The sequence below is a fragment of the Periophthalmus magnuspinnatus genome, chromosome 4, assembly GCF_009829125.3.
Source record: "Periophthalmus magnuspinnatus isolate fPerMag1 chromosome 4, fPerMag1.2.pri, whole genome shotgun sequence".
Taxonomy (NCBI): domain Eukaryota; kingdom Metazoa; phylum Chordata; class Actinopteri; order Gobiiformes; family Gobiidae; genus Periophthalmus; species Periophthalmus magnuspinnatus.
Genome location: NC_047129.1, coordinates 20606891 through 20630539, shown reverse-complemented (window position 1 = coordinate 20630539; position 23649 = coordinate 20606891). Strand labels below are relative to the sequence as shown.

The 23649-nt window shown below is 43.0% G+C and overlaps 1 protein-coding gene across 1 annotated transcript in view; it reads right to left on the bottom strand.

Moving 5' to 3' along the window:
• Positions 1–7526: 7526 nt before the first annotated feature.
• The window catches only part of dnajc6 (DnaJ (Hsp40) homolog, subfamily C, member 6), a 30633-nt gene continuing 14510 nt past the window's right edge, over positions 7527–23649 (bottom strand). The window contains exons 8-18 of the mRNA XM_033965760.2: positions 22700–22817; positions 21894–21973; positions 21077–21270; positions 19703–20056; positions 18482–18550; positions 16792–16893; positions 16421–16534; positions 14564–14893; positions 13673–13821; positions 13152–13328; positions 7527–7851 (exon numbers count right to left, since the gene is read on the bottom strand). Coding sequence (XP_033821651.2) covers positions 7750–7851; positions 13152–13328; positions 13673–13821; positions 14564–14893; positions 16421–16534; positions 16792–16893; positions 18482–18550; positions 19703–20056; positions 21077–21270; positions 21894–21973; positions 22700–22817 — 1789 coding nt within the window. The 3' untranslated portion in view covers positions 7527–7749. The remainder of the gene's footprint in view (positions 7852–13151; positions 13329–13672; positions 13822–14563; positions 14894–16420; positions 16535–16791; positions 16894–18481; positions 18551–19702; positions 20057–21076; positions 21271–21893; positions 21974–22699; positions 22818–23649) is intronic.

The window sequence follows — 23649 nt, the reverse complement described above, 5'->3', positions numbered from 1 at the left end:
GCAGTTCTTGTGTTGTATAACAGGTTTGAAATAGTCACGCATCTGGACTCTCCTGGATGTTCCAAACAGAGTGTGGAGGGTCGGTGTGACGTTCCAGAGTGGGGAGGGTTGGGCGTAAGGTGGATTTTGACAAATCTATTTCCAGTTCCAATATTTTATTCTTACACTGTTGCTTCCCTGTTCCCGGTCACACCTTCAGTTCTACATTCTGCTATGTGTTCCTAAAGCTGCTAAAACAGAGCCTAGCTTAAAGTCTAGCCTATCTTAAAGCCTAGCCTGACTTAAAGCCTAGCCTAGCTTAAAGCCTAGCCTATCTTAAAGCCTAGCCTGACTTAAAGCCTAGCCTAGCTTAAAGCCTAGCCTGACTTAAAGCCTAGTCTGACTTAAAGCCTAGCCTAGCTTAAAGTCTAGCCTGACTTAAAGCCTAGCCTAACTTAAAGCCTAGCCTATCTTAAAGACTAACCTATCTTAAACCCCAGCCTAGCTTAAAGCAAAACCTTAAAGCCAATCCTAGCTTAAAGCCTAGCCTATCTTAAAGCCTAGCCTAATTTAAAGTCTTGCCTATCTTGAAACCTAACCTATCTTAAACCCTGGACTACCTTAAACACCCCTGTCTGCAGCTGAACTCATGTTTTTTATTTCTTTTGATTAGTGTCGGTTTCTGTTCTGTTGTAGAAGAACAGCCACAGAGGCTCGGGAATCGTTCTGTAGATTTTTATTTTACAGTTGGGTTAAAGGCAGCGTACAGCAAAATTCAAAGCAGAATCAAATGCAAAGTCCATGTAGAATCATATGCAGAGTCCAACAATTTGAGATTACACCAGTGTTTTAAATCATCCCAGAGTGGGTGTTATGCCCTGTATGAAAAAAGCTATTGTGAAGAAGTGCGAAATGTGACCTTGGCCAAAATGTAACGTTATGTCTGAGAGTAAGAAATGACACTGTCTTGTGGGAAACAGAACATTTTGTAAGCACTGTAATATATTTGTATATTGTTCACATTAGCATCATTAGCATATCACTAATAGCAGCTGAACATGTTACTGCCTGCTCTTAATTTAAAGCCACAGTGTGTTAGCCAAAAAATAGACACTTGTCTTTTAGTCCGTTTGGACTTATATTTGAACGGGGGCCACTTCCTGATTCCACGGAACTGTGATTCCTTTGTTAATACAATTCCATGGTATGGCATTAACGCTGATCTGTCTCTATGGGAAATGTTAGTGCTTTGTGTTTCTAACCTTCCATTTCCATGGAAAGTTACAAACTGTACCTTTAAGAACATCAAAGCATTTTATTTTGGTAAAGAGTGAAGTAAATATGTGACACATTTAAAATAAAAACACAAGCAGAGCAGCCATTTTGAGTCCGAAAACACAGGCATCACTTTAAATCATTTAGTGATCAGCGTCAAAATGATGACTCCAGACAAATGAGATTTCCTTAAGAATATTTCCCAGTCTCTCAATTGGAAAAAGACCAACAAAAACAGCAGCGTCTGAGCGAATCTGTCAGGAACATGTGCTCTGTCTGGAACATGCGCGGAGTGTCCTCTGTCAGTTTGAGGTGTGTCCTCTGTCGCTCTGAGGTGCGTCCTCTGTCGCTCTGAGGTGCGTCCTCTGTCGCTCTGAGGTGCGTCCTCTGTTGCTCTGAGGTGCGTCCTCTGTCGCTCTGAGGTGCGTCTCTGTCAGTCTGAGGTGTGTCCCAGACTTTAGATAAACTTAACGTCGCTTTTGACACAAGTCTTTTATTCTGTAAAACACTCATTCAAATGTCCCTCTGCAGCCTCAGTCTCCCAGAGTGCACCTGGAGGGGTCCTTCATGCTGGCGTAAACACGGAGTCGTCCACACCACTGCTCGACTCAAAAACAAAAGTAAGCAGCACATATTTAACTACTGTAAATAAAACACATCTAATCCTTTTAGAGGGGTGTTTAAACTAATATAAAAACCTGTTTAGTTTCCAAAAAACCTTCCAATCATTATTTTCAATATAAATGCAGGGCTCTTGGGGGCCCCATGGTGGCCTCGTCTGTGTATAAGAACGAGCAGCCAAACGTCTGCACTCTGAAACTTTTGTCCAGTGATAGAATTTAATTTTTATTTTACTATTTTCTAATGGAGGGGATGCTACTAATGCAGCAGATAATGCCACCAGGCCAAGCTCCAGGTCACATTGGTGGAATGGAGTGTTTTTCGAAATAAAAACATAATTATTAAAAAGTCTACATGTGATGTTTTTAAGTTTCCTGAGGACACAGTGCTGTGTTTGTTCACATCTCTGGCCCATAATGCACGAAATGAGACTCTGTAACATCCCAGTACGACTCGTCTGTGCGTCACCAGCAAAATGAGTCACCCTCCAAAACATTTGTTTTCATTGACAACGTATTTCCTTCTGGAGCCACCCCCGACACAGCAGCAGGGTTTACTACAGCTGTACAGAGAGGAGGAGGAGGAGGAGGAGGAGGTGAGAGAGAAGAGAGCAGAGAGGAGAGAGGAGCAGGGTTTACTACAGCTGTACAGAGAGGAGGAGGAGGAGAGAGAGAGAAGAGAGGAGAGAGGAGAGAGGAGCAGGGTTTACTACAGCTGTACAGAGAGGAGGAGGAGGAGGAGAGAGAGAGAAGAGAGCAGAGAGGAGAGAGGAGCAGGGTTTACTACAGCTGTACAGAGAGGAGGAGGAGGAGGAGAGAGAGAGGAGAGAGGAGCAGGGTTTACTACAGCTGTACAGAGAGGAGGAGGAGGAGGAGAGAGAGAGGAGAGAGGAGCAGGGTTTACTACAGCTGTACAGAGAGGAGGAGGAGGAGGAGGAGGAGAGAGAGAGAAGAGAGCAGAGAGGAGAGAGGAGCAGGGTTTACTACAGCTGTACAGAGAGGAGGAGGAGGAGGAGAGAGAGAGGAGAGAGGAGCAGGGTTTACTACAGCTGTACAGAGAGGAGGAGGAGGAGAGAGAGAGGAGAGAGGAGCAGGGTTTACTACAGCTGTACAGAGAGGAGGAGGAGGAGGAGAGAGAGAGGAGAGAGGAGCAGGGTTTACTACAGCTGTACAGAGAGGAGGAGGAGGAGGAGAGAGAGAGAAGAGAGCAGAGAGGAGAGAGGAGCAGGGTTTACTACAGCTGTACAGAGAGGAGGAGGAGGAGGAGAGAGAGAGGAGAGAGGAGCAGGGTTTACTACAGCTGTACAGAGAGGAGGAGGAGGAGGAGAGAGAGGAGAGAGGAGCAGGGTTTACTACAGCTGTACAGAGAGGAGGAGGAGAGAGAGAGCAGAGAGGAGAGAAGAGCAGGGTTTACTACAGCTGTACAGAGAGGAGGAGGAGGAGAGAGAGAGGAGAGAGGAGCAGGGTTTACTACAGCTGTACAGAGAGGAGGAGGAGAGAGCAGAGAGGAGAGAGGAGCAGGGTTTACTACAGCTGTACAGAGAGGAGGAGAGAGAGAGAAGAGAGCAGAGAGGAGAGAGGAGCAGGGTTTACTACAGCTGTACAGAGAGGAGGAGGAGGAGGAGGAGAGAGAAGAGAGCAGAGAGGAGAGAGGAGCAGGGTTTACTACAGCTGTACAGAGAGGAGGAGGAGGAGGAGAGAGAGAGAGAAGAGAGCAGAGAGGAGCAGGGTTTACTACAGCTGTACAGAGAGGAGGAGGAGGAGGAGGAGAGAGAGAAGAGAGCAGAGAGGAGCAGGGTTTACTACAGCTGTACAGAGAGGAGGAGGAGGAGGAGAGAGAGAGCAGAGAGGAGAGAAGAGCAGGGTTTACTACAGCTGTACAGAGAGGAGGAGGAGGAGAGAGAGAGGAGAGAGGAGCAGGGTTTACTACAGCTGTACAGAGAGGAGGAGAGAGGAGAGAAGAGCAGGGTTTACTACAGCTGTACAGCCAGGAGGAGGAGAGAGAGAAGAGGAGAGAGGAGCCGGGTTTATTACAGTGTGTCAGAGAGGAGGGAGGAGAAAGAGGGAGGAGGGAGGAGAGAGGAGAAAGAGGAGAGGAGGGAGGAGAAAGAGTAGAGGAGAAGAAGGAGGAGGGAGAGGAGCCGGGTTTATTTCAGTGTGTCACCAGGGAACAGGAGGGAATGAGAGCGACGAGAGGGGAGAACTACAGCTGTGTCAGAGAGGGGAGGAGAGAAGAAGGGAGGAGAGGAAAGAGGAGAGAGAAGAGAGGAGAGAGGGGAGCAGCTGAGGCCTGGGCATCTGTTCCTGATGCCACCTGGAGTCCTCCCTGGGGAGGTGTTCATGTCCCACCAGGAGGAGGCCCCGGGGAAGACCCAGGACACTCTGGAGGGACTATGACTCTCGGCTGACCTGGGCTTTAGGGTCTCACCGGAGGAGCTGGAGGACGTGTCTGGGGTGAGGGAGGTCCGGGGATGTCTCTGCTTAGACTGTTGCCCCCGCGACCCAGCCCCAGAGAAGAGGAAGAAAATGGATGGACTTTCATTTGAACTAAATCATAGTTTATTAGATCCAATCATCTTAGTGTCTGTGTTGTTCAAATGATCAATGAGTTTCTGGGGATTTATTTTTTTGACACAGGCTAAACCTGGACCTAAACCTGGACCTAAACCTGGACCTAAACCTGGACCTAAACCTGGACCTAAACCTGGACCAGACGAGGACCGACCCAGACCCAGACCAGCCTCGGCCCCTCTCCCAGGACTCACTGCCCAATCACAAACCTGTATTTATCAGATATTTGCATGTTTTTACTGTAGTGAAAACACAGCTCAGGGTTTTACAAATGTCTTATATTTATTTGTATTTATTTTTGTTGCTTGTTCTTCAGTAGTTTATATCAAACTGGAGCTGAAAAATCACATGAGCCTCAGGAGCGGTGTTTTACACTTTTCTCTCAGTTTGAACCAAAACGATGATGTGATGAAGAAATGCCGTGTTTTCATTTTAATTTACGGTCAATTATAAAAAGGCAGTAAATATGAAAAGAGCCTGTTTCATAAATGTTCTTCAGATTATCTCTTATATAAAGTGAAGTTCTAACTGTATTTACGGCTCCTAAACCCAGTTCACTGAACATGTCGAGTATGTGCAACCAAACACTGCCCCTGGTGGTCAAACAATGTCACTACAAACAAGCCCGACTGTTTCTGTCTTTTATTCATGAGCCGCACGTGTCACATCCTGTAAACATACACGTGGACAGTATGTCAGATATACAGCAGACAGGCAAACACGAGACACAAGACAGGACCCGCCTGAACGAGACCTCCGCCCACTCACCACCACTCACCCCGGGATCTCCGCCCACTCACCTCACTCACCTCACTCACCTGAGGACCTCCGCCCTCTCACTCACCTCACTCACCCCAGGACCCCCACCCACTCACCTATACTAAGACTTAAGCTGTAAGAGCAGAGAGAGGAGGAGGTGGAGGAGATGTAGGAGGTAGAGAGGAGGAGGTGGAGGAGGTAGAGAGGAGGTGCAGGGTTTGGGAGCAGGGAGTTTCCCGCTTCATTTGTTCATTGTTTAAACAAAAAACACCTTTAAAAACATGATATTTTGAAATGCTCTAAAAACGGAAAACAAAGAGACACATTTCAAACCAGAACTGAGCCTGAGACGACATCGGCACGTTCAGGCGACATCGGCGTGTTCAGGCGACATCGGTGCGTTTTATTGGCCAGTGATGTTTAAACTGACCCTCGTCCAGACTCTGTGACTCAGCTCTTCCTTTAATCACTAATAAAAATGATCAGGTTCAACATTTGTGCTTTTACCTTCTGGATATTTCATGTAGTTTAATCAACAGGGAAATCTGACCCTTGACCCCTCTGGGACTATGACATCATCACATTCTTAAACCCGTCAGCAGATTCAGTACACTTTAAATACACGATGCTCTTGTCGATCATTACTTATTGTTCATGCTTCATTTGTTTGGATTCAGCTTTCTGTTAAATGCAACATTTTGATAAATATAAAAACCGCTTTCCCCAGTCAAACAATGTAATATTTAGTCTTAAATTGTTAATCACTATGACAACAGTCCTTATCTGTCGTTGTTCTGCACCCCCTGAACACAGCAGGGCTTCACATTACATCAACACATCATCAGTTACATCAGGTTCCTTCAGTTATAGATGAATTCAAGTCATTGTTTGCCTTATAACACAGGAGATATATATAAAAATTCTATTGATGTTATTTATGTAACTGGTCCAAAAAAGATTTAAATGAATAAATAAAACAGTGTCAGTGCAGTCGTCAGAACAGTGTAAAAAACAGAAACAAAACAAAAACATTTCAAGTCAAATTCAACATAAAGATCTCTTAAAACCATAGACTGTAAATATAAATCTTTATACTGACTTCTTAAAACGCTCATTTCATTTATGATAAACATAAACCCGTGTTTTAGAGCTGGAAGCGTTGTTATGATCAGATCAGACCCACTTCACTCAGATTCTGAAAACAGTCGTTCTGATTCACACAAAAATAACTTCAAATAAATTAGTGTCTGTCAAAGCTGCAGTGAGCTTCAAAGAACTGATATAGAGGAGCGGACAGAGCCATTATAGAGGAGAGGACAGAGCCATTATAGAGGAGAGGACAGAGCCATTATAGAGGAGAGGACAGAGCGGTTTGTGCATGAATGCTAATGCTAAATATGCTGCTAACCCATTTATTTACTCCAAATAATGAAACACACAAAACAGGCTCAGATCACAAACAGTTTATCTCTAATTTAAGACCTGAAACGTCACTTCAAATTGTATCAGGTGAAAAACAAGTAAATGTATTTTAAATCAAACTGAACCATGTCAATAATGAAGCGACTCAAACTCTGTGACTATCTCAATCTCACCAAATATGAGTTTTAATGTTTCTAATCGTGGCCTTTTCAAAGACACCTAAAGCTACACTTCATCCTGAAGACACTAACCCCAGAACTGACCTACAAAATGGTGAACATGACCAAACTGTATCTTTGGGCAGGGGCGGCGCCAGAGGGAAGCTTGAGGTGGTGGTGGTGGGGGGGGGACCTCAAGGGGGGGGGCTTGAGGGGGACTCGCCTCCCCTAGACTGGTCAATGCACCCCCACAGCTCCCCAAAGTCTGTTGCCCCACTTTCATAGCACATCCCGTCTTGATTAAATTGAGACTCCAAAAAAAAAAACCCTATTAGCTTTTATAAACCACTACAGGTGCTAAAGACATTTAAGCTAGTTAAAAACAGCAACTCAAATGCGGCAGGGCTGGGGCTCCATTGTTAAAAGGCTCTATACTAACAAGTTAAGTGAGCACCCACATTAGCGCTCCCTTAGCTCCTCCTCCTTATTTCCTCCTTCTTAGTGCCCCCTTGGCTCCTCCTCCTTAGCACCCCCCTTAGCTCCTCCTCCTTAGCGTCCTCTTAGCTCCTCCTCCTCAGTGCCGTCCCCGCCTTTAGGACCTAACTAAAAATAGTTGAAATGGCTATGACTGTTTCAATCATTGTTAAAAACTAATGAACAACTGACTTCCTTATTTATGCATCACATGACCAGGCCTCTTCTCTGCACTGATTGGTGGGTTCAGGTTTGGGGACAATGAAGGAGGACAGTAGTTGCACACATACCTACAGTACTTAGAGTTATATTTAGTCTTTAATATCAGTTTGATCCACTTCAGAAGCGAGTGTCTCTGTTGTAGTCCTCGCTGGAAAGAGCCAGGGGCTTCGGAGCAGGGAACATATAAAGGCAGATGTCTCAGATGTTGCAGATGTCTCAGATGTCGCAGACGTTGCAGATGTAGCAGATGTTGTGGCTGTAGAATCTCATCAGTAAAGAGGTTTCTGTCCTTGACTTTCAAATTCCGACCATGCGTCGTTCAGTTCCATGAAAATCATCTTGGCGTATTGTTCATAGGGCTGACCGGTCGCCTGTGCAGGAAAAAGAAATATACACATAAATAGTATTATCAAAATGAAATAACTCGTGAGTTATATGTAGACCTGTCACAATCACACATTTTGAATCTCAATATATCACTACAGAGAAATGTAACGATAAACGATAATATTGAAACTACTCTATGTAAATTTAACACAGACTGAATAAAGAAGAGACTGAGAGAGTGTGGCGTCACCACAGTGTTTGGTTCCAAATGAAGCTCATCGAGGCTAGAGCAGTTATAGAGGATGATTTGAAGCCCAGGTCCATATTTGGAAATCCAACCACGAGTATCATAGCAACCAAAGAGTCAATCCAATCCAATGCTATAACTCAAACCTGTTGCTAACACGGAGGAGCAATCTCGGGGAAAGAAGACGCCTGATTTGTCTGTTATTAATGTTCATATCTTGATTTACAGACACAACAGTGGAAAAAAAAAGTGTAGATCGGGTTAATACAAACATTTAAGACCAAAATGACGAGTCTGACAGCAGCAGTTACAGAGAGAGGGGACACAGTTTTTACACAGAAAGTGAATTGGAGTCAATGGAGCTAGAAGTGCGCCCATGATCACCTCCTGTTTGGAATGCGGTGGCTAGTAGGTTAGCTATGTCCATTTATATAAACAGTCTATAGTCACTAATTAAGATTTAAATAATACAAGATAATCCCATTAAACTGAACATTTCAAATGGACAGTTTCATTAAATGAGCTGCAACAAATAAATAACAGAATGTACCAATAATTAGCCAGAAAAGAGACGTTCCCTCCACAGCTCAAACCTGATCAAATATGATCAATCCTGATCAAATCTGATCAAATCACAACAAAAACAGCCAAATCTACACAAATTTGCAAAGAAAAAGTCTCATAATAAATATAGACCCAAATAAATATAGTTCATAAACTGAAGGATGAGTCGATGTAGAGATTATTGTGACAGTTATATTCAAATCTCCCTCAATTCTTCATTTTTCAGAACAGAGACGTCCTCAAATGTCCCAAATAACACGGACGACCTCAAATGTCCACAATAACATAGACGTCCTCAAATTTATTTTTTTAATTTATTTATTTATTTGATAGGGACAATGCACATTAATGAACATCTGTTGTAAACAAATGTAAATATGCCGGATTATAGCTACAGAGCTAATTTACATCTGCAGTCCCCAGGCAGGTAAAAAGTACAACAAATACATCACATTAGTACAATATACAAGAGTTAAAAAGTGAGAAGTAGAGTAAAAAAAAAAAAAAAAAAGGTAAGAAAAGTAAGAAGGGAGGTCCATGTATTGATTAGTGATCACATGACTGATTTGATTTCAGCCAGAGTTTGAGTTGAGTTTTAAAAGTGGATAATGTGGAGCACTCTCTTATTTGAAGTGGAATGCCGTTCCAGATCTTACTCGCCTTCACAGAAAGAGCATTTTGTCCAAAGGCAGTTTTTCTATAGGGCACCTCACAGTCTCCTCTGGACGAGGCCCTGGTCCTCATGCTTCGGGTGTTTTTTGTTTTGAAAAGCTCTGACATGGGAGGCGGGGCTAATCCATGTAGCACTTTGTAGATAAAACATGCATATTTAAAATGTTTAAAATTATCAAAACTAAAAAGATTATGCTTTTTTAAAATATTACAAACATGGAAATCAAACCAGAGCAAATCCAGGTATGAACATAGCTAAACAAAAAACCCAAAATGAGGCTGTATGTAAATCGTGTTAATTCCTCGATTCAAGAGGGTTCAAAGGTCGTGCTGTGAGACTGATTGGCACCTATTGATCTGATCTAATCCACTCAGTTTTGTAATGATTTACTTCAGACTCAATGGGTGAATGGGAGGTGATAGAGACAAAACTGCTCTCTGATTGGCTGGAGTCTCAATATCTATGAGGACATGATGCCTCAGGGCCCAAACGTGAAAGTTCCAGTATTTACCAGAAGTCAACTTAGACGACAGCAGACGACAACAGGTAAGAACAAAAACATTTTTATATCGATACCACATAATGTAAAGAAAATAATTTTGGGTGATTCTTTCTAATTTATTTTTATGAATCCACTTCTTAAAGGTAAACTGCTCTTAAGTTTGGACCTGGACCACTTTTTACAGCCCCATGTCTCCAAATGAAATCCTCTGTTTGCTTCTTCACATTCTGGTGTGTGGCGCAGCCGCACAGAGCCAAACGAAACCTCAGGACGATGGCATGAATGGCATGAATATTTTCTTGACTATGGCTTGGGAAGTTGCAAACCATATTGGACCTAACTCCAGCTGTTATGTGTGCGGTTTGATGCCTTACACGGCTGGAGAAGGACTCCCTCTCATGGGTCTACCAGCTTCAGACTGCGATACTTGTCATCTCCTCCACGTCCACACGGCGAAATCCTACTCGCACCCAAACTGTCCTCAAGTGCCCAAAATGCGCCCAATAAACTGCTCTGTGCCGTTGAGTAACTGCAACAAGTGCGTCCAGCCGCCCAAACCTGTTCCTGTTCAGCTCATGCCAAAGCCGTTCCCTTGGTGCCTCGAAAACGATGGCAAGACTATCGTAGGTGAATCCAATTGCTTACGTACTTTTAAATGGGACCCTGAACACATCACGAAGGACTTCCCGGCTGTGAAGGCACCTCCAGATCAGTGTTTAGAAGCAGCAGGAGCAGAGCATCTTAGCGACCTAGCACACAGGACAGCAATGTGCTCCATCTCCTCGCCCATTGGCATGTATTGGGTTTGTGGTAGCCTCGCGTACCCGTACCTTCCCATCAATTATAAAGGTAGATGCGGGCTGGCGTATGTGGTCCCGGCTATGCGTATCGCACATAAACTTCCAGAAAAACTCCAAGGAAAGAGAAGGAAACGCGGTGCTTCTGATATCTTTGGCACGCATCACCAGTCTCCTCTGAAAAACGTGCTGGGGCCACTGCTTCCTTTCTACGGGGTGATGTCGGCGTTGGATCAGATTTCAGACTTGTCTCACGCCATAGAGACGATCGCCAATGAAACAGGGAGGGCCTTACAGCTCATGTCCAGTGAGCTAGCATCGGTTCGGTTGCTAGCTTTGCAAAACAGAGCTGCTTTGGATTTTCTGTTAGCAGCACAAGGAGGGACTTGCGCCATCATCGGGCAAGAATGCTGTACGTTTGTGCCCGACTACAACGCCACCATCACAGACATAGTGCATCATTTATATAAAACAGGAGAGTCGCTGGCGCAGACCGACTCTTCTTCTCTCTTCGATTGGCTCACACCCACGTTTGGATCTTTGACTCATCACTTTGTGGAGAGTGTCATTATTCTGGTAGTCATCATTGTGCTTTTGTCCCTGTTTGTTTCATGTGCTAAAAAATTCCTTTGTAATATTTCTTAAAGTGATTTATAAACAATATATATAACGATTAGCGGTGAAAGTTTTGGGCTGATATTTTTGCTAAACATAAATACTAAAAGGATTTGTAAACTTGTTCACAAACTACATATTTGGTAATGGATTAATCGCTATGATGTTTGTCATGTTTTATTTTTAATTGTCCATAATTCATTGGTCAATAAACTGCTCTGCTCTCAAATAGTTTTGAAGAAATTTACTTTACTCTTAATGATTTAAAAAAAAAAAAGAAAAAAAAACAACTCCAAAGAGTATTTTCTTCAGATTACATTTGAGTTTTGCAGGTTCTCCCTCAGCATGAGGTGACATCATAGTCTGTATATATTAAAGGACATAGCTAACCCGTTAGCCGCCATGTTGCAAACAGGAAGTGATTATGGGTGCACTTCCGGCTCCATTCACTTTCTGTGTAAAAACTGTGTCCCCTCTCTCTGTAACTGCTGCTGTCAGACTTGTCATTTTGGTCTTAAATGTTTGTATTAATCCGCTCTACATGATCCTGGGGTTTTTATTTCACTATTGTGTCTGTAAATCAACATATGAACATTAATAACAGACAAATCAGGCGTCTTGTTTGCCCGAGGTCACTCCTGCTAGCGTTAGCAACAGGTGTGACCAGTGGTGCGGGCGGGAAGGGGCATTATCTTCATCAGCCTTGTTTCAGATTGGCTCTTTGGTTGCTATGATACTCACGGTGAGCTCTTGAACTCTGCTCCAAATTGGCCCCTATAACTGCTCCAGCCTCGATGAGCTTCATTTGGAGCTGAACACTGTGGGTGACGTCACACTCACTTCTTTACACAGTCTGTGGTTAGACTGTGCAGCACAAGTGCATGGAGTTCAACATTATGTAGATATTATATAACAGAACGACACATTTGACCATTAGAACTGTCACATTAAACATGATTCATAGGAGGTTTTGTAGCTTTCTTTTCTCTTTTCAATAATACTTGAAAAGGCATGAGCTGTTTTCTCACATGTTTCCACACACACACACACACTTATTATACATAAAGTACGTGCTATTTTTGTTTGTGCTATATATTTGCACATTCCTTCTTTTATGAAATGTTGTTCTATGACAAAGGCAAATGAACCTGATGAGATGTTTTGATGTAGATTTTTAAGGACCCGATGTGAATTGATACCAGCGCAGAGTCGGAGAATGGCTCTAATTCCTTAAACACAGTGAACTGATTCCATAGATACAGCAGTGTTCTGTAACTGTTATTTCTGCTTCAGACTGAAGCTTTGGATGAAGAAGTTTAAACATTATGACATAAACAGCAAAGATGCACTGGTCTGACTCTGGTGTCAGATATCGGCTCCAAATATTGGTTCTTTTGATATCCTGTTGGACATTTAAACTGATGTAATGAGAGATTTACTAGTCGTATTTGGACCAGAAAGTCTCAGAATGTTTGAACTTTTATTTACACAAAGTTGTTTGGTCGTTACTTGAGAAATAATAACAGCTCCATAAACATGTGGATCGATTTGGTCTTATTTTATTTTATTTAAATAAAAGCTGTTTTCAGTCTCTGCTCTGGTATCGATCCATATCAGCAGATATTAAAGCTACAGTATCAAAATCAGTATCAGAACTGAAAAAAGCTGAATCGGTGCATCAGTGCATGTAAATAGTCATTTTATTAAAGGCCCAACCAAGATATCACCTGAAACAATATTGCCTGAACCGATATCATGGAGCCGATCCCTGATCCAGCACCATTGTCTCCAGATGCGAGATGAGAGAGTGTTATGTAAATTTATGTTATGCAGAAGTTAAACTGGACTGTTCCATGCAGTTATTAAACTTAAGTTTAAAACACTTGTTTCTGGTTTATATAAGTAAATCATTTCCTGTTTTTTTCCACACATCACGTGAGTCTCACCTTATCCGGATGCACGACAAGGACGGCCTTCCTGTACACCTTCTTCACCTGCTCTGGGGTCACGAGGTCGGCCATGCCCACGGGCTTCCAGCGAGTTTCCCCCTCCCACAGCACGGTGTGCATGGTGGACAGGAGCGCCCGAATGTTACGCTCTTTACCCTCGATCCAGTCCAATATCTGATCAAACCAGAGAGACTCATGAGAATTGATCAAACCAGAGAGACTCAAAAACTGACCAAACCCGAGAGACTCGTGAGAATTGATCAAACCTGAGAGACTCATGAGAACTGATCAAACCAGAGGGACTCATAGAAACTGACATATTTATAAATTAGATTTTGAAGTCCAATATAATTCTAATGATTTTAACAAATATCTGAACTATCTCTTTTTGTTATTTATTTTACACACGCACACACACACTAGACTTGTCTTGATCTTAAAGCCACACTCTGTACCTTTACACGTACACACATACACACACACTAGCCTTGTCTTCATATTAAAGCCACACTGTGTACCTTTAGTTTCTCTGGGTCCATCTCTTTAGCCAGCTCCTCCTTCCTCATCTCTGCGATCGTCCTGGGCCCTTTCTTCTCTTTGGTCCCAGCGAAGCCCTGCCCACTCAACAGGTCATCAAAGTTCGCTTCAGATACTTTGGGCTTCGCTCCTGGACAAATGACATAGAGAAAGTCTGGATGCGTTCAAGTCCCACAGACCTGACTATACTCAGCCGATACTGAAGCGATACTGAGCCTATACTGAGACAGTACTGAAACAACAATACTGAGCTAATACTGAGGCGATACTGAGACAATACTCAGCCGATACTGAGAAGATAATGAGCCGATACTGAGACAACAATACTGAGGCAATATTGAGCCGATAGTGAAGCGATACTGAGACAAGACTGAGACGATACTGAGGTGATACTGAGACACGTAGACTAAACTCTTTTAAAATGCAAGGGGTTTGATAAATAAAGTTTTAAGATACAGAAGGTGTCAATGATCCACAGCAAAAGCCGAAGTTAAATCTGTCACTGGACAAAATGTTGTAGGAGTAAAGACAAAACATCTTCACTCTTACAACATTTATATTAGCTTAAAATCAGTTTTCCTTTACCGTATGTTATCGTATGTTACTGTATGTTACTGTATGTTACCGTATGTTATCGTATGTTACCGTATGTTACCGTATGTTACTGTATGTTATCGTATGTTACTGTATGTTACTGTATGTTACTGTATGTTATCGTATGTTACCGTATGTTACCGTATGTTACTGTATGTTACTGTATGTTACCGTATGTTACCGTATGTTAGCATATAGCGGGGGTGTGTAGTTGAACCCAGAACATTAATATTAGCTTAAACATCTGTTTTCCTTTCCTTCCCACGTGTGAGACTGACCCATGCCGGCCTGTGCTTTGCCCGCTGCGCTGGGCGACCCTCCTCCCATGAACACGTTGTAGTTGGGTCTGTTTTGTGGCGAGGTGTGGGGCACAGAGGCGTGGCTCGGGCTGGGTTTGGGCTGAGGTGCGGAGCCTTGTGCTTGCCATCCGGCCCCTCCTCCTGCCCCTCCCCCTCCGGGCTGCCAAGATGGGAACCCCGCTCCCGTGTGGGGGTGCCAGGCTCCGGCGTGCTGCGGCGAGGGAGGAGGTCGCGACGGCGAACCCATCGGGGGGAAGGAGGGGGTGGAGCCAGTGGGAGTAGTGGGTTTACTGGAAAACCCTGAGCCTCCTGAAGCAGAAACACAGAGATAAACAAACACATTCTGCCCCTCGTTTGCAAAAGAAGCTTCTGAACATTTGAACATGGTGCATTTGACTTTTACTGCAACTACTTTCATTACTTTTTTGGTGTTTTGAATTGTGCGATGTATGTGCGAAGTATGAAGTTTAAGGTTAAGGGTTACTTTATTGTCCCTGTGGTGAAATAGAACAGAATAACATAATCACAAATATTACTGGGTCAAACTGTGGTCATACTGAACAGTCAAGCTGAAACACTGTATCACCACAGCGGCGATGTCTCTTGTGTGGAGCTCGGACTCACCACCAGGGGGCAAACCAAATGGACTGAGAGACATTCGAGTTTCAAACATAAAATATGAACATTAAGTGCCATTATTTGAGGCACATGAAGTGGCGGGCAAACCCAGACCCAGGTCAATTACAGTGGTCACTACAGAGGTCACTACAGTGGTCACTACAGAGGTCACTTAAACCCGTTCATGTGGTCCCCCTGACCATTCTGTCTCTTGCCTTTTCATCTATATTCTCTGGACGACCTGCAGGGGGGAGTATTGGACCCTCTTCCTATTCATTTACATTAGAGGGGCCCATATGAGGGGCCCATATGAGGGGCCCATATGAGGGGCCCATGTGAGGCTTCTTGCCCCAGGCCCTTAAATTTGCCTGAGCCTAGTCCTCTGTTTGTTCTGTTTGACACAGAAGGTTCTGGAATGAGGTCCAGTCCCACAAACCCACTGTCCTCTGGAATATTCATGATCTTTCAGAACAAAATATAAAACTTCAGCCTCAGACACCTCAGATTCGGGTTTAGTGCTGCTTCTTTCTGCCCACAATGGGAGAAAGTCCCATGGCAAACTGGAGTTAAACCCTGGAGTTAACCCCTGGAGTTAAATGTTGGAGTTAAACCCTGGAGTTAAACCCTGGAGTTAAACGTTGAAGTTAAACCCTGGACCTTTGCTAAAGGATTTCCACATCATCATCAATACAGCACTTAACCTGGCCCCCCTTTCTACTCTAGTACTTCTACTACTACTACTACTACTACTGAAGATGTGAGACAGGCCTCTACTTTGACAATGTTTAAATCCAGGCTCAAACGTTTCTGTTTAGCTGTGCATACGACTGAAAGGGTTTTATTCTGCCTCTTCTCTTTTAATGTTCATTTTATGATGATTATTTATGCTTTTAATTGTTATATTGTGATTTTAATGTATTTTTTATTCTGTAAAACACTTTGAATTACTCTGTGTATGAACTGTGCTGTACAAATAAACTTGCCTTGTCTATTAAATATACAACATTTTTAGTAGATTGATTTAACTTTTTCTTTACATAATTCTATACACTCATATATCTGATGTGTTTGTGTATAAAATGTAGAAAGTAGTACAAATAAAGAAAAAGCACACTGAATGAGGGAGTGTCTTTCTGTATACAATATCTTTAATACGCTCAGAGCACTTATGTTCTGTGTATTGTTATTCATATCAAAAGTATTTGAACATGAACATACCCAGGTTGCCGATGTCAGCGAAAGGGTCTAGCGTGTTGTTGTGGTGGGTGGGGGTGCTGTGGACGGAGCCGGTGGGGCTGGTGGTGGCCGAGCGGCTGCCCATGCCAAAGCCCCCTGAACATGTGAACATTTAAGAACAGTAAAACATGTGAATGTTTAAGAACATTAAAACATGTGAATGTTTAAGAACAGTAAAACATGTGAATGTTTAAGAACAGTAAAACATGTGAATGTTTAAGAACAGTAAGTACATCATGTTTGATCATGTGATATGGAACCAGTGTCACAGCAAAAGTCCCTTTCATGGGAATTTCAATACCAATAAATGTTATTATGGTGACTACACCATCTGGACATGTTTAAGTGGATACCTGTGCTTGTGGTGGCCGGCTTGTTCCAGTCCCAGCCACCCATGGCGTTCTGCTGCTGTATATTGACGGTGGGCGTGGTCGGGGGAACCGGAGAACTGCGCCCTGGGAAAAAATCAAAATGGAGGTTACTGATGAAGCACGTTCTGACCAAACCCACTTAGTCCAATCATATGACAGCTCTGAGAGGAGATGGAGGGACCATCACCTGTTTGTCTCCATGAAAACGCCACTGTTTCACCTGGAATGTTCCACTGTATGGCATTAAACATATCTATCTTGCATTCATTCTTCAACAGGTGTTGGAGTTATCTGAATATACTTGCATTCTAACTATTACTCCACAGATGTGACCTGTAATTTGATATGGTGGCAGCCCCCTGCTTGTCTCCATGGATGTAGATAACCTTAATGCCGCACTATGAAACATTCTATGCCATATATATATATATATATATATATATATATATATATATATATATATATATATATATATATATAAATATATTATCTCCACAGGCAGTAGCTGCACATATAGATCACATTATCAGAGCCGTGCCTCACACAAAGCGCACACTCAAACACGACCTGTAGCTTCATATACAGTGGATTTGCTTAAATGTTTTAAATAACAGGCTTCATTCACATCATCACACTCCAGCTGATCTAGAGTTTCAAACACAGAGGCAGGTCAGAAGTATAGGGTAGAGTTTGCTATTTGATTGCAGACTTGCTGACCTGGTTATGGTCAATATCTCTGTAATAATTGTGTCTGTTCCACAGACTGTGTAAAGAAGTGAGTGTGACGTCACCCACAGCGTTCAGCTCCAAATGAAGCTCATCGAGGCTTACAGTTATAGGGGTCAATGTGGAGCATATTTGGACGACCGTGAGTATCATAGCAACCAAAGAGCAAATCAGGAGTGAGGCTGTTGAAGGTAATGTCTGCACCGCTGGTTTTACAAGGAGTGGGCGCTTAGCAATGTTGTCAATCTATTAATACAAACATTTTAAAACCAAATGATGAGTCTGACAGCAGCAGTTACAGAGAGAGGGGGCACAGTTTTTCAATAGAAAATGAATTGGAGTCAGAAGCACCCGTCATCACTTCCTGTTTGGAACGTGGTGGTTAGCAGAGTGGATTCTGTTCATATATTTATAAAGTGAATTCCCATAGAGTAAATGCTGGACACAGGCATGACCAGTGTTTGGACACACACCCTCAGTCAATGTTTTTTTTCCTTTATTTTTATAACTTTCTATATTTTATAAACAAACAGAAGACATCAGATATATGACGTAAGATATATGGAGTTATGTGGTAAAGAAAAAAGTTAAATACAAAAATTATAATCAAATCCTCACAGCAGCCACTGTAGAAATGTTTTTCTCTTTGCTCCACAATTCCATTTTTCTTACTTCATATAGTTGATGTCTTCTGTGTGTTTATAAAATGCAGAAAGTCATAAAAGTAAAGGAAATAAATAATATTAAATGAGAGGGTACGTCCAAATGTTTGACCGGTTGTGTAAACTCTAGAAGCAGAGGAGCGGAGTGCACCTCACCCAGAGTTGAGCACTACTGGGGCGCAGAGCGGGCGCAGAGCGGGCGCAGAGCGGGCGCAGAGCGGGCGCAGAGCGGGTGCAGAGCGGGCGCAGAGCTGGTGACAGAAATGAGTCAGGCAGAACGTTACCTGGTCCTAAAAGAGAGCCCATCATGTCCTGGGGCTTTGGCATGGGTCCAGCGCCAAACGGGTCAAAAGCTGCAGGAAAGAAGACACTCCTGAGATTTTTCAATAAGTAAACTTTCATTTATATAAAGTAAAACTGCTGGATCATCTGTGTTTGTTTAATGTTGTTTGGTCTTTGTCTGATCAACCGGTCTCTACCACCTTCTGAATGAACCATAGTCTGTATAAAGAAGTGAACAGAGTGAATGTGACGTCACAACAGTGTCCGGTTCCAATTGAAGCTCATCGAGGATGTTCCATGGAATGGAATTTGGAATTCCAACCGCGAGTATCATAGCAACCAAAGAGCCAATCCAGAGCGAGATTGTTGAAGGTAACGCCCCTTCCCGCCCCCACCACTGTCAATAAAACCTGTTGCTAATGCTAACAGGCACGACCTCGGGGAAAGAAGGTGCCTGATTTGTCTGTTATTAATGTTCATATCTTTACAAACACAATAGTGAAATAAAAACCCCAGGATCATGTAGAGTGGGTCAATACATACATTTAAGACCAAAATGACAAGTCTGAGAGCAGCAGTTACAGAGAGAGGGGACACAGTTTTACATAGAAAGTGAATTGGAGCCAGAGTCGATGGAGCTGGAAGTGCGTCTATGATGCCTTCCTGTTTGGAATAAGGTGGCTAGTAGGTTAGCTATGTCCATTTATATAAACAGTCTATGGTTTGAATGCAAAACTGTCATCATGTCATGTCTCTCTAGAATGTTCTTGTTTTACTCAGAACTAAATACATCACTCCTATTAAGTTAGGTTAAAGCTACATATTTACTTATTTTCCCCATAGTGCAATCTGTCCTCTGCATTTGACCCATCCTTCCAATGCCACTGGGACAACCTGTCAAAAGAGACAAACGAGCTATGCTTTTCTCTGATTGATTAATCCACCTGTCGATCACAGGAGTCCCTAAATGTTTGGGATTTTGTTACTGGGTGGGACTAACATTCTATGTCCTAAAGCTCTAAACTTAACCAAACGAGCAGTTCCTAGACCTGATCCTAACCCTCTCACATGAAATATACAGGTACAAAACATTTGCTAAAAAACAACATAGGAAAGGAATGAAATGCCAAAGATTTAGGGAGTCCTGACAGGATAAGCTTCTAGATCCAAACCCTTAAGACACATTTTTACCCCTTTACTTCTACTTCTGTTTAGACTCGTACCTGGTGCGGGTGAGGGGCAGGGCGAAGCCGTGCTGGGCGGTACTCTTTGTGGAGTGGACTGGGCAGATGACGTGGCACTGGTTGCCCCTGGGGAGGCACCAAACAGGTCTCCGAGTAGATCTGTGGTCCCGACTGCAGCAGAAGAGGAGGAGGACGAGGTGGGGGGAGCACCCATGTCCTCTCCTCCCAGCCCTAGGAGGTCCACGTCCTCCGGGGGGGCAGGCTCGGCCGGGGCCGGGGCTTCTGGTTTGGAGCAGGGGGCGGTGCTGGTGCTGCTCCTCTGACTGGACAGGGACAGCATTTCATCGTCTGACGGCTCGCTCTCCTCCCCTTTGCCTTTGGGTCGGCTTGGCTCTGAAGAAAATAATCACAAAATTGGTGAAAATCTGAATTAGACTTAATAGAAAGCTGCAGAATTGGACCATAGACTGTGTAAAGAAGTGACTGAGTGAGTGTGACGTCACCCATCACGTTCAGCTCCAAATGAACCTCATCGAGGCTAGAGCAGTTATAGCAGCCAATTTGGAGCAGAGTGCCATATCTGGAATTCCGACCACGAGTATCATAGCAACCAAAGAGCCAATCTGGAGAGGGACCATTGAAGGTAACGCCCCTTCCCGGCCACACTGCTGGTTTAGCAGGGTGCGGGTGCTTAGCAATCTGTCAATCAAACCTGTTGCTCATGCTAGCGAGAGCGACCTCTGGGACAGAAGGCGGCCAATTTGTCTGTTATTAATGTTCATATTTTAACCCCAAAATCATGTAGAGCGGTGGCTAGCAGGTTTGTTATGTCCATTTATATAAACAGTCTATGCTAGCAGGTTAGCTACGTCCATTTATATAAACAGTTGATGAATTGGATGCATTAAAAGCATCTGCCTAATTCATCCACATAAACGACTTTAACAAAAAGAGCTTCTATAGAAGGATCCATATTAACATGGACCAGAAAACACCACGTAAGTGCTATGCTAATAGCTCTATGCTAATTCCTCTATGCTAATATCTCTATGCAATTCAAATCTAATAGAACTAGAAGGATTTATTCTACATTCTAAAGCTCTATACACATCACTACAGAGGTTCTTTCTACAGACCACAGCCTCTGTTTAAAGTCTTACCCTCCAAATCCAGTCCCTCCATTTCATCTTCACGGAAGATGAAAACCAAGAGCAGCACATTTCAGTACAAGTTTGTGAATCTGTATAAACTGTAAACAGCGAACTGAACAATTATCAAGTGTATTTTTATTATTTGTTTTGTATTGTGGTATTTTCCTTATGACTTGTGAAACATGAGCTGGATCAGTGCCTCTACAGTATTTTCATTGATCTGTTTCATCGTGGAAACCCTCTGACTAATGTAGGAGTTTACCGGCTATGGCCAGGGCGTCCTGGTGTTCTTGGTGGCAGGAGAACAGGACGTTTGGGCTCAGGTCTTTACAGGGAAACTGCTCCCAGGGAGGAGTCAGGTCCTTCTGTCTGTCCACCGCCTCCACCTCCACGTCCAGAACCACGTGGAATAGCTGAGGATACTTCTCTGGAGCATCACAGGCATCCAGCTCCGGCCTGGTCAACAGGGACAAGATTTAAAGGTCCTATATCATACAAAACTGTGAGCTTTAATCCATATTTTAATGCTGTTACCTCCTCAAAACAGACCTGGAGTTGTGTTTTGTTTCATTCACATGTTTGAGTAACACTTTACTATTAGTCTGTCTACATCTCCAAAGCTCAAACTGCTCTGTTCCACCTTGTGATGTCATGAAGTGGTAGTTTTCAAGTTAACAGCACCTTTTACCTTTAGTTCAGTAGAGATCGGCAATTTCAGTGCAGAAATTATCCAAATGATTCTAGTGAAGGTGTATGGAGTTTAAAAACACAGTGGAGCACTTCCTGTATTACCACATGATGACATCACAAGGTGGAACAGAGTTAAACACAGCTCCAGGTCTGTTTGTGATGAGGAAACCTTAAAGGTCAGAGGTAAGAGTCATATTGGCTTTTAAACTTTTCTAGACAAAAACAAGCTGTATTAAAGACACACAAACCTTGCATATTTAGGCTGAGTTCTTCTCTTAAATTGAAAACACTCCACTCCTGTTCCACCTTGTGATGTCATGTGGTGATACAGGAAGTGCTCCACTGTGTTGTGCACCTTTACCTGTTCTGAAACGCGGGGAGGGACTTACTTGTTAAACTTTAGTACAGTGGTGCCAGGAGTGATGAAGCCGGTGTGGAACTGAATCTGGAATATCTGAGTGTTGGACGTCTGAAGAGCAAAAGAGAAACATTTGAATCAATAAAAGGTCTTTGCAAAGGTAGAAACTGGTCCTCTGCTGGACAAACGATTATCTTTTCAAACTTTCTTTAACCCACGAGTGACGTCATAATCATTAATCGATACTTATGATCATTTAGGCCCATTATAACTGAAACAACAAAAATGTTTCAATTCAAACCTTTTTTCTCGTGGTGGCCATTATCCTTGAGTCATTACATTAAACCAGCTTTTATTTTGGAGTTTCTGTAACCTTGTGTTCTTCTGCGTGTATGTGTGTGTATAAACCCTGTGTGTTCCTCTATGTGTGTGTGTGTGTGTGTAAACCCGTTGTATTCCTCTGTGTGTGGGGGTGTGTGTGGGTGTGTGTCTGAATAAATAAACCCTGTGTTCTCTGCTGCCCTCTGCTGGTCCATGGTCAGTGTCTTGTTTCCAGTTAAGTTTTTGATTGTTGTGTTTAGTTTTGGATTCACTGATTTATGAATGAAAAGAAGAGGCTCACCTTTACTTTTCAAAGTTTACAAAAATACTGCGTGAAAGAATCCATGTTTACGTCTCGGAGGGTGTGTTTGAGTTGTTTTTTGTGTGAAGCACTTTGTTCAGCTGAAGTTCTTTTAAATGTGCTGTAGAAATAAACTTGAACTGAATGTTTCTGAGACGTGCTTGTGTTCTTGGATCATTGTCGTCTAAATTCTGTAATGACGCAACAGTAATGACCTTGGCCTGCAGACGTCCTCCTATAGTCGACCTCATGTGATAAACAGCGATGACCACGTCTCCCTGGACACTCACCCCGAGGTCACAGAGCACTTTACCCTCCTGAACCCGATGCTCCCTGGAACAAAACACAAGCTTTAGATTCAATTAAACAGCATCTGAAGGGTTAAACATCATTATATTTAAAATTTTAATAAAAGATTTACTTTGTTGATGTTTATAAGTGAACTTCCTGGTTGGACATGAGCAGCATTAAGATGTTTGTAGAGGTAATACCATAATGTGCCACAATGTACTAGAATGTGAACGAGGCAAAAACTTGTTATAAATCAATAAGTCTCGTAAAAATAAACACGTTTATTTTGTTAAATGAAGATTTAAACTGTTAAAAGCCTTCAGTGTGTGTAAACAACAGACTGTATAAAGATGTGGACTGAGTGAGTGTGACGTCGCCACAGCATTCGGCTCCAAATGAAGCTCATCGAGGCTAGAGCAGTTATATGGGCCAATTGGAGCTGAGTTTCATATTTGGAATTCCGACTGTAAGTATCATAGTAACCAAAGAGCCAATCTGGAGAGACTGTTGAAGGTAACGCCCCTTCCTGCCCACACCACTGTTTTAGCAGGGAGTGGGCACTTAGCAACACTGTCAATCAAACCTGTTGCTAATGCTACCGGTAGCGACCTCGGGGAAAGAAGGCACCTGATTTGTCTGTTATTAATGTTCATATCTTGATTTACAGACACAATAGTTAAATAAAATCCCCAGGATCATGTAGAGCGGGTTAATACGAACATTTAAGACCAAAATGACGAGTCTGACAGCAGCAGTTACAGAGAGAGGGGACACAGTTTTTACACTTTTGATCACTTCCTGTTTGTAACGCGGTGGCTAGCAGGTTAGCTATGTCCATTTATATAAACAGTCTATGGTGCAAACTGTCTCTGTA